Genomic DNA, 10,973 nt, shown 5'->3' on the forward strand with positions numbered 1-10,973 from the left:
TAAACTTCTCATTCAAGTCCTCCAGCTCTCCTTCTTATAGGTCCCTACCATTTCGGCCATGCTCTCTTGGCCACCTCTCTCTTGCCTCTCTCTCTCTTTTGGTCCTTTTTTTTGTCTTCCTCTCTGGCTCCCCCCCCCCCCCCCCCGGCCATGTTCAGTCCACTGTTTCTCTCCCTGCTCTGGCCTCTTCAGATGCCGCTCGCTGTCTGTACTGTCCCTCATACCTCCAATAAAAACCTTCCTCTCAGCCGTACCTTGAGGCCGCCATGACCTTACTTTACATACAGCTCGTTATTTGTTTTTGCAGCGTTGGAAGGGAACCCATAGCCCCTTGCACAGCAAATGTACACCATGTTGAGAACTAATTGAACATTCCCAGCTCAGGAATTTGACAACTAATTAAAAATCTTTTGGGGGTTTAGAGTGTAGCTCAGTGGTAGAACACTTGCCTAATATATGAGTGAGGTCCTGGGTTTGATTCCCAACACACACACACACACACACACACACACACACACACACACACAATTTGAAAACAGAAGGTGGCTAGTTTTAAACTTTTGCTCTGTATGGAGAAGCACTGTGTCTCTAGTTGGGGTGGTTTGCCTGTCATTGCCACAAAATTATCTGAGATTTATTCTGTGGCTTTAAAGCTAGCCTGCCCCTTCCAGGATTCAAATGAATTTACTTTCGAGGTCATAGTGAAAAGACAGAAAGGATTCCTACAGGGTGCTCTCTGTTCTTAAAGAACGATCAGAATTTAGGAGGACCATACATCTCAAAGCCCACTCCAGGGTCGCTGTGGCCTCACTGGCTTAGGGACTGGGTGGCAGGCCCCGTCATCAGGGAGGCAGAAGACTGGCCGGTCTTGCAGCGCCCTCTGGTGGTCTTGAGTCTCCCTGCTGGTGGAGGACTTGAGCGTCTGTGAAGCAGCTTACAACCATAAGTAATTCCAGTTCCTAGGGATCCAAGGCCTCTTCTGACTCCCACGGGCTCCTGCCCTCACGTGATGCATCTACATCACACACATACACAGAAAATAAATAAATGTGTTTTTAAAGTACAGTAAGCTGAGTGTGGTGGCTCAAGTCCTTATTGTCAGCACTTGGGAGGCAGAGGCAGGTGGATCTCCATGAGTTTGAGGCCAGCCTGGCTTATACAGTGAGCTCTAGGCCAGAAAGAGCTGCACAGTGAGACCCTGTCTCAAAAAATAAAAAGGAAGAATGCATATGACTGAAATGAATCTTCCCTATTTCTTTGCCCCTTTACCAAAGATGGCTACTTGAGAATGTAGTTTCACCTGTGCCTTACCATAGATTTCTTCTATCCTCCCTTCCCCCAGTTCCTGTGTGGCCCGGCTCTGGGTAGGCTGAAGGGAGACACCCTCTTGTCAGGAACAAGGAGCTGAGGTGGCTCCCCACATCTAGGAGTTCTGGAGAAGGCGGTCCACAGGGAGTGTAGGTCACGGTGAAGTTACTGTGCAATAAGAGTAACGGGGCGAGCCACGCCCAATTTAAAGACCTCCTTAACTGATAAGGGAGAGAAAGAACTTGGAGCTAAGAGACAGACCCAGTTTCTGCTCCCAGACCTCAAAATGAGGGCTGGGTCAGGTGACTAAGCAGGGTGCGTTAAGCCCAGCTGGTCGTTCTGGGCAAGAGTCATGGCTAGAGAGCCCAGGGAGGAAGGTAGGTGGGGAGGTTCTCATCCTTACCAAGACCATAGCCCCTCCTAGGACGTGATGGCCCAACAGCCTGTTCTCCCCTCCCACTCTCACCCCTGTGCACTTCCTGTGACCCTGTGAACCACAGCATCTTCCCACAGGCAGCCAAGCTCTTCTCCCAGTTAGCAGGCCTGGGTGTAAGGCTAGCAGAAGACTTTTGTGCTCAAGGTTGAAGGCAGATAAGGATGTTCGTAGGTTCCTGGCTGTCCAGTACCACTACCCTCTACTGCCCTGACACCAAGGTTGTGCAAGTGGCAGGCTGTCCTGGCCAAATTCCACCTCTGTCCCAACGTTTGATCCACTAACTCACAAAAACAGGTCAGAGTGCTTGTGTGCGGCCCTCAATAAAGCCGGATTCCTCCACTCACAGTGTTTACCATGCAAACAGGACAAAGTCCAAGCTACCTGTCCCTGGGAGGCAAACCCTCTACCAAGTCACTGCCTCTCTCTGCCCCCAGACAGGGTTTCACTGTGTAGCCCTGGCTGTGCTGGAACTCACTCTGTAGACCAGGCTGGACTCAAACTCAGAGATCCACCTGCCTCTGCCGCTCTGAGTGCTGGGATTACAGGCCTGTGCCACTACACCCGGCTGTCACTGGCATCTTAAAGCACACACTCCCTTCACATCTCCAGTGGTCAGTGGTTGTTACACTCCTTGCGTCTACCAGAAAAAGAGGGGCTCACTGGCATTGCAGGCCCAGGGGCCTCCACATTTGATTCCTGTACAGTTTGACAAGCCAGGAGCTCCCTGGAGGCAAACACTTGAGCAGGAGAGAAACTATGACACATGTTTTACACAGGTTTGAAAGTCAGTGAAGGCCTGGCTTGGCTCTGGCCAGATGAATACATATGCATACACATCCACGCCCTCTATAGTGTATCAAATCACATGCTATCTTTAAATTTAAAAAAATCTTTTAAATATTTACTTCTGGTACTGTGAAATGGCTTGGTAGGTAAAGGTATTTGCTACCAAACCAGATGACCTAAGTTTGATCCCCTCGGTCCCCATGGTAGAGGAAAAAACTGACTGCTACAGGTTGTCCTGACCTTCACACACGTGCTGTAGCATGTGAGTACACTCCATAAGTAAAATGTAAAAATAAACAAACAAACAAATCTACTTAACAACCTGCTTCTGCTTCCTGGCTAGGCTATGCTGTTTCCGGTTCCAGTTGAGAAATCACCTGGGCCTGGGGGAATTTTCAGGGAAATTTCATTTGCTCAGACTCCCTCCTCCCCAGGTCCTGTGAGGATGGTGTTGGAGAAGAAAAGAAAGACCCATTCTGCTTCTGTCAGATACCAGTGAGGCACTGTCTAGTTTATTAGACATGAGGAACCAGCATTCAAATCAAAAGCAGGGGAACTGCCATTACACTACGGGTTAGAATCCCAGGACCCAGACTGGGACCTAGTTGGCAGCTCCTCACACAGCTCCCAGGGACTCCTGGCTTCCTTCGGGTCTCCAGTCTTCCCTCAGGCCACTCCAACCTTCACACCTTCCTAAAGTCCTCTGCAGGGGCCCCACAAGAGCATTCTTCATGACACCCAGTCTTTGTGTCTGCTGGGAGGAGAGTGCTGTGGGCATGGCGTGCCAAGTGAGGGCTGGAGAGGAAGGTACACACTCCCTTGCCCAGGAAACTACGCTGACTGAAATGTGCAGTTTCAAACATGGGTAACAAACAGAAGATTTTAGCCCTTGTAATTTCGGTCTTAGATGAATCCCCACTTAAATTTCTAGCCTCTTTCCTTGATCAAATAATAAAACTCCAATTGAGTGAATACACAGGATTGTGTAGGTCAATATTGTCACAAAAAATACAGCAGCTTCAAATATACCACTCTCCCCATTTAAAAACAAAACCAGGTCTAATTGATAATTCAAAATTCTTTTTTTTTAAAGACAGGGTCTTATGCAGTCCAGGGTAGCCTACAATTCACACTGTAACTGAGGGTAAATTTGAACCTCTGCTCTTCTCATCCTTACCTCTCAAGTATGGGATTACAGGCATAGGCAACTCATCCAGTTAATGCAGTGGTGGTTATCCCTCTACTCACGGGGCTATAACCCCCCACCTCGATTCATTCTTCAGTAAAAAATGCAGGTTGGGACCATTTCCCGTGGGATAAGCGTGCGTTATTAAAATGATGCCTGCATCCGCCTCACGCCAGGAAGAGGCTAACCCTCTGCACGCCACACTCTCCGTGAGGGAATAGGATTAGGCCATGGATCACCAAGAGGAAATGGAGGCGCAGAACAGGGAGGGTCCTCTGCCTTGGTACTGGCACAGAAAGAGTGGAAATGATGACGCACGCAGGGAGCTACACAAAGCAAACACAACTGGGTTCCTGGAGAGGGGATCACAGATGAACATGCGGGTCTATCCACTTCACTCTGACAGTGCTTTTATCACCTTAGGGAAAACCATTAGGGGCCTTTGTCCTTCCAAGCACTGATTTCTCCAGGGGCATGCAGGAGTAGCAGAGGCAATCCCCGGTTGCCTCTGCATGAATAGATAGCCTGGCAGGCTCTATGGAGGACATTTACCCACTCTGTAACTCACAGACTCAGAGGGAAGGAAGATCCTAGAAGCTCCAGGATACTTGGGCTAGGACCTGAGATCTAGTACAAGTCAGAGGGTCTGAGCTCCCCAGCACCCTGGCTTTCCCTGCCCTTGGTGCTATAGGCAGCTCCCAGCAAACTTTTCCTCAAAGGATTTGGCACCGTAATCAGTGTCAACATGAGGAAGACAGAGGCCTGTTTTTTCTCACAGCATGCAAGGTGCTTTTGGTCCTGGCCTTGCAACACACAAACCATCTTGGCTCTGGCCTCACAGGCTGCCTCATGGTAACAGTCAGGTCTTTATTTTGGCTTATTCTGGGAGCCAATGTCCCAAGAAACCTAAGGGGATCTCTTCCCAGAATGACAGGGAGACGGGATTAGTCCTCCTGTGTCTCAAAACTGTAACAATCGGTATTCTGAGTAAACCAATTATTTGTGATTGGTCCATCCTACACACTGTGAGATGCCCCCTTATTGCTCCCACACAAGTTTCCAGTGTTGCCCAGGGGTGCAGTGGCCCCTGGGAGGAAGCCACTAGGCTGGCAGCCCCTTCAATCACTTGGAAAACAAGCCCCAGAGAGACTGAGTGGCGTGTCTGCAAAGTGGTTACAGGGTCTCCTTGGCTCAGAGAAATGAAGGCACAGAGAGACAAGATCACCATAATCACAGAGTGAAAAAATCACCAAGCATGGAGGAGGTCCCACAGGTCTTGTTGCCTGGCTGGCAAGTGAAGGCGGCCGCCCCCAAGCATGTGGCGTCTTTATAGTCAGTCAGTCACCTTCAGCTGGGGTCAACACGGTGACACGGAGACTCACTGAGAAGGGCCAGACCCCAGTGTGCAGGTTAGGGCCGGTCCAGGGGTCCAGCCTTCATCTTGTGTCCTCCAAGGGCTCGGGTGGCATGTGGACAGCTCTATCCTGGGCTCTAGATCCACTTCCACGCTCTTCACAGTCTCCGTTGGGAAATATGGCTGTCAGTGCAAGCTTCTCATCTGAGACCCGGAGGTGTTCTGGAACATTCGACAGTGAAAAGATCAAGTTTATGAGTCAACATTGAAGCACTCAGGTAAAAGTTCTTGCCACCAAGCAAGCCCAACAACCTGAGTTTGGTTCCCGGAACACACATGGTGGAAGGAGAGAACAAACTCCCTCAAATTGTCCTCTGACCTCCATGTGCACACAGAGGTGTGTACACATCAGAGATTCAAAAGCCAAGCAAAATATAGGTCTAAAACAATTTTTAAAAAGGAAACATGCCCTTTGAGCCCAGCAAGCCCAGGTTTAGGCATTTCTGCAAGGGCATACTTGGACGTGATCACTGAACTCCTGCTACCTTCTCGTTACCAGTCTGAGATGGGCCAGTGGAGAAGGGGAGTCCCAGGTCCTCGAGGGGTCTGTGGCTCCTGGGTTGATGCTGACCAACTCTGCAGCCAACTCCACTCTTTTTATGGGAGATAATGAGTTTCCTCACAGCTTATGCTGGTTGAGTCCTGGCTGCCTCACCAGCAGCTGAAAGTATTGCAACTCATCCTCAGTCAGCCTTCAGAGAAGGCACAAACTATGGTTTTTCTATATGCATTAAGACTGGGGTTGGGGCTGGGTGATGGTAGTGCACACCTTTAATCCATCACTCAGGAGGCAGAGGCAGGAAGATCTCTGAGTTTGAGGCCAGCCTGGTTTATAGAGTGTCAGGCGAGTCAGGCCTATATAGAGACTTGAAAAACAAAAATAAACAGAGAGTGAGAGAGAGCGAGAGCGAGAGCACTTGGGATGTAGCTCAGTCAATAGAGTGGTTGCCTAGCATTCAAAAGTCCCAGGTTCAGTTCCCAGCACCACATAAAGTAGGTGTAATGGTGCCTGTAATCCCAGTGCTTGGGAGATGAAGGTGAGAAGGTCAAGGTCATATTGGAAACATTGCGAATTCAAGGCCAACCTAGAATATATGAAACTATCCCAAAAACAAAAATTGCCAAGGCATAGCTAAAGAATATTATAAAACCAAATAAAATAATAAAATGTTGTGCATGTAGCCCAGAGAATCACAACAAAGGAGTTTTGTTTTGTTGAAAATAAAAGACATTGTATAAAGTTCTATAAAACTACTCACACACAGAGGGAAGAAGGGGAGAGAGAGAGAATTAGGAACCCAGAATACAGTCTGGATTGCACTAACGTTTGTTTCCTGATTATGATACTGCACTACAGTTTTGGTTTTTACTATAATTTTTTGAGCTATAATCACTGGGGAAACTGGGCAGAGCAGACACTGGATCTCTCCATGCTGTTTTAAATTTTATGTTCATCTACAGTTATCTTTAAAAAGATGCTGATACAGCAATTGCTTTAGGAAGAAGACAGTCACGATCTGCTATTGCTGAAGAAAATATTCCAAAACAACACATGCATGTACATGAGTATATCTTATATTTATCATGTGTATTATAAATGTGTGTATAGACACTTCTCTGTATCCATGAGTTTCTCATCCAGAATCAATGAACTTTGGATCATAGGTATTTGAAAAAAAATTTTTGGTCTGTACTGAACAAGAGAGATATTTTCCTGGTCACTATAGCCCAGTATAATGCTAGAGAGATGGCTCAGCAGCTAAAAGTACTTGCTACTATTGCAGAGGATTGGGTTCAGTTCCCAGGACCCATATGGTAGCTGGCACACAACCATCAGCAAGTACAGTTCCAGGGGATCTGACGCTCTCTTCTGGCCTACTTGAGCACTGCACATATATGGTGCACATACACACATGGAGGCAAAACACTCACATAATAAAAATAAATACATCTATAAAAAATTTAAATACAGCATAAAAATTACTCTCACATTACTCCCATTGTATTCAGGATTATAAATAATTCAGAGATGAATAAAATGTACAGGAGGATTGCATAGATTGTAAATATGGACTGTGCTTTGTCTTCTTGTGTGTGTTGTATGTGCAAGTGTGTATGTCTTTGCATGTATGTGGGTGCCAGTGCAGGCATGCTTGTGCGTGTGTGTGTGTGTGTGTGTGTGTGTGTGCGTGCGTGTGTGTTTTCTTCTCTGAGGCTGATGTCAAGGATCTGCCTCCCCTGCTTTTCCGCCTTATTCATCAAAGCAAGGTCTCTCTCTCAAGTCCAGAGCTTGCAGGTACGGCCGGTCTTGCTAGCTTCCCTGCTCTGTGGTTCCTCTGTCTTCTCCCTCTGAGGCTGGGAAGGCAGGCAGGCTGCCACACTGTCTTGATATTTAGTGAGTTTCTGGGGGACCCACACTCCATCCTCATACTTGCCTGGCAGTTGCTTTAACCGCTGAACCATCTTTCCAGCTCGGTTACTCTACTACTTTATATAAGGGTTTGGGCATTTTCAGTTTTTGTTTTTGGACGCTTAATAAATGAATGTCATTTTTATTTTTATCTATTTAGAGTGTGGAAATACTGCATAACAGTGTGTGTGTGTGTGTGTGTGTGTGTGTGTGTGTGTGTGTGCGTGTGTGTAGGTTGGAGGACGACTTGTGGATGTTAGTTCTCTCCTTCCACAATATATGGATCCTGGGAAGAAAACTCAGGTCTTCAAGTCTTGGTGAAAAGCACCTTCACTCACTGAGAGAGCCTACCAGCCCACCATATGTTCTTTTAAGCCACTGTTTGTAGCAATTTATTAGGCAGTGAAAGAAGGCTACAAGATCAGTGAATAGTCAGTTTTAAATAAGGGATACAATAAAAGCTCATTTTATACCACTGCTCATTATCTGTCCCCTACCCTTTCCTCACCTCCATTGACCAGTGAGATGGCTCTATCGTGGAAACCTCCCTAGGTGAGTTAGCTCCTTTCTAGTCTCACTGCCTTTGTGGGTCCAAGTAACCCAATATCCCTCCTGTGGTGCTGTGGTCCCCTCAAGCTGGGACCTGCCTCTGATCTCTCTGTGTCTCCACAGGCTGACCATCTTTCCACTGTGTCTAAGACTCTGCACCTTTAAAGAGCATACCGGCTCCCATGTGGCCCAGCCTGGCACGCCAAGGCCTTCCTCTTCCAATTGCACCAGGCCCTGAGCACCCTTGAAGGCGCGTCCTTTTCTGAGTATGGTATTTTCTGGGAACTTTTGCTCAGGTTACTCTCTGAGCCTTCTTCCTATATCTGCCTATAGGAAGTCCTGTATCCCAGCTCAAATGCCACTAGCTCCTTAACACTCCATGGCTTCTCAGGGGATGCTGGCCTGCCACCCCCCCCGTCCCCTGTCATGCATGTGGAATTCCTGTACTACAGTTTTCTTCATGTCTTCACCAGGTTGGAGGACTGCTGGGGCAGACACTCTGCCTGACCCACACTGAGCCCTGCTTGGAAGGACAGGCACCCTGATCACTCATGCTACTCTCAGGATGGACAGAGTGCTCCACGGGTACCCATCCGCTGTCCCTTAAGGTCCCTGCATTCACTCAGATCCAGGCAACCAAAGTACTTACCTTGAGCTGGGCCTCGGGGGGAGGTGACATCTCGGCTCTTCCTCTGGCTCCAGGGACCCCAGGAAAAGCACGTCAGTAGGCCGGATCTTTCCCAGGCACCTTCTACTGGAAAGAGAGATCCTAAGTCCCCAAGACAACGGTCAGCTAATAAGCGCTTCACCAGCGGAGAGATTTTCCTCAGCAACCCATAAGTCTCAACTTTCTCCTGCCCTGGTTTTATCTGTCTGGTTATCCCACTTCAGTCTCACAAATTTCTGTGTTCTGTGCACGTGCTAGGGAAACCATAGCGACATAATGACACGGAATTAATCACAACTGCATAACACCAAAGAAAATACTCACAGAGCAGTAATTTCTCCTTCAGTTTTAGTTCAAGCTCCCTCTTTTCTCCTTGTGTCCCAACCTCACCTCTTCATTTGTTTATTCATCCAGTCGTTCACTTGTTTTTGAGACAGGGTCTCACTATGTAGCTTAGGATGGCCTTGAACTTTCCATCCCCCTGCCTCAACCTCCTAAATGCTGAAATTACAGGAATTCAACATCATGCCTTGCTTTAAACTATTTCTGAACACCAAGAGATTAAATGTTGTTTTGTTTGTTTGTTTCTTTGTTTGTTTGTTTGAGACAGGGTTTCCTTGGGTAGGCCTGGCTGGCTGGCCTGGAACTCACTATGTCGCCAGCCTGGCTTCAGACTCACAGAGAGATCTGTCTGCCTCTGCCTCCGAGTCCCAGGACTAAAGGCATGGGTTACTATGCCTGACCTCCATAAAACATTACAAACACTGCAAGGAAATGGATGCACAAAGAGTTATAATTAATTCATGACCTTGACTCATTAGTAAAAGTTTTTGTTTTTCTCAGTGTGTTGTCATAAAAGCAGGCAAGAGTTTAATATATAGAAGACGAGGCCTCTGCAAAGGCCCTGTTCTCCAGAGTGTCAGTGTTTATTTCAAAGCAAGGAGCTTGTCATCCATCTTGGGTGCCAGGCAGGGAGTTAGCCAATGGAAGGACTAGCGTGGTGAAACTAAGAAGGGAACAGTGACAAAACCATTTGGTCACCGCTCAGAGAACCAAGGCCAAAGCTTCTGAAATTTCACTAGTGAATTCACAAACGAGAGCGAGTGTGCAAGTTTCTCAGAAGGTTCCCTGAAGCAGGAAGTCCAGTTCTGAATGGAAGGGTGGGGCTAGCTAGAGAAAGGGCTTCCCAGGCCCGGGCCACAGCCATGGGCACAAAACCATGGCCAGGGTTAAGTGTGAGGAAACTGAGGGCTTAGAGAGGGAAGGCTTAAAGAACTTTCTAGGCGCCAGCTCATTAGTCTAGAGGGAATTTGTGTGAATTCCCTTCTTTCCCTCAGGGCCAGGTAAGGAATTTGATCAGAACAGGGGTATGTGCATATGGGTTACTTATTTCCTTCAACTTTCAGGATCCTGGAGGTTGTTCAGCCTCCATAGAGGGGAAATTGGCGGGAGGCTAGGGGAGCCTCCAGTGAGAAATACGTTTTCCAAGCTGCCAGGTGCAAAGTGTGACATTTATAAAATCAGATAATGTCTTCCTGCTGCAAAAAGGTCTGACGTCTCCCAGTGGCTGGCTGACGCCCGATTGCAGATGCCCCGAACACGGGACACAGCCAGCCACTCCTTAGCCCAGAAGCTTACTGCGGTAAACAGTCAAAGGGAAGGCCGTTGAGCAAAGATCTCCCAGGGTCTGACCCAGCTCCACTTAAGGCCCACTTTTTAATTCCAGTAGTTTGCACAATTTACGCAAAACCTGCTAGCGTGGGACGCCTGACCCTTCTGTGAGGGGGCCGTCCCAGGCCGGGAGAAGCTCCCACACCCCTTTCTCTACTTCAGGAGGGTGGGAGGGAAGAGGTGGCCCGTCACACTTGGCACCTGGCGGAGGCAGCCGGCGGTCCGCGGCTACCAGGAATCACTGAGGTCACCAAGTGGTCTTGGTCCCTGACCCCTATTCCGTCTGTCTCTGCCAGGAACTGCATCCGCCTTCCACCCTTTCACACTGAGCCTCCGGTGCTGGCCACTCCCCCACCAAAAGCTCCCGCAGCAGCAACTTCACTAGCACCGTGTCCTAAAGCTCCAGTCACCCCCCACCCCGCCTCAGTCCTCCACCATCCCCATCCCCCACGCACACTAATCTAAACCTTTTGCACCCCCAGGAGCCATTTCCATCTTCTGTCCCTAAGCTCGGTCTCCGACTCCTACATTCCCCCCCCCCCCCCC

At 48.4% G+C, this 10,973-nt stretch overlaps 1 protein-coding gene across 1 annotated transcript in view; it reads right to left on the reverse strand.

Annotated features, from left to right (window-relative positions):
- Window positions 1-3,010: 3,010 nt before the first annotated feature.
- Window positions 3,011-10,973, reverse strand: part of CUNH2orf72 (chromosome unknown C2orf72 homolog) — a 9,436-nt gene continuing 1,473 nt past the window's right edge. The window contains exons 3-4 of the mRNA XM_055616484.1: window positions 8,739-8,843; window positions 3,011-5,292 (exon numbers count right to left, since the gene is read on the reverse strand). Coding sequence (XP_055472459.1) covers window positions 5,153-5,292; window positions 8,739-8,843 — 245 coding nt within the window. The 3' untranslated portion in view covers window positions 3,011-5,152. The remainder of the gene's footprint in view (window positions 5,293-8,738; window positions 8,844-10,973) is intronic.

This window comes from Psammomys obesus, unplaced genomic scaffold (genome assembly GCF_907164565.1).
Source record: "Psammomys obesus unplaced genomic scaffold, mPsaObe1.curated_primary_1811, whole genome shotgun sequence".
NCBI classification, from domain to species: Eukaryota; Metazoa; Chordata; class Mammalia; order Rodentia; family Muridae; genus Psammomys; species Psammomys obesus.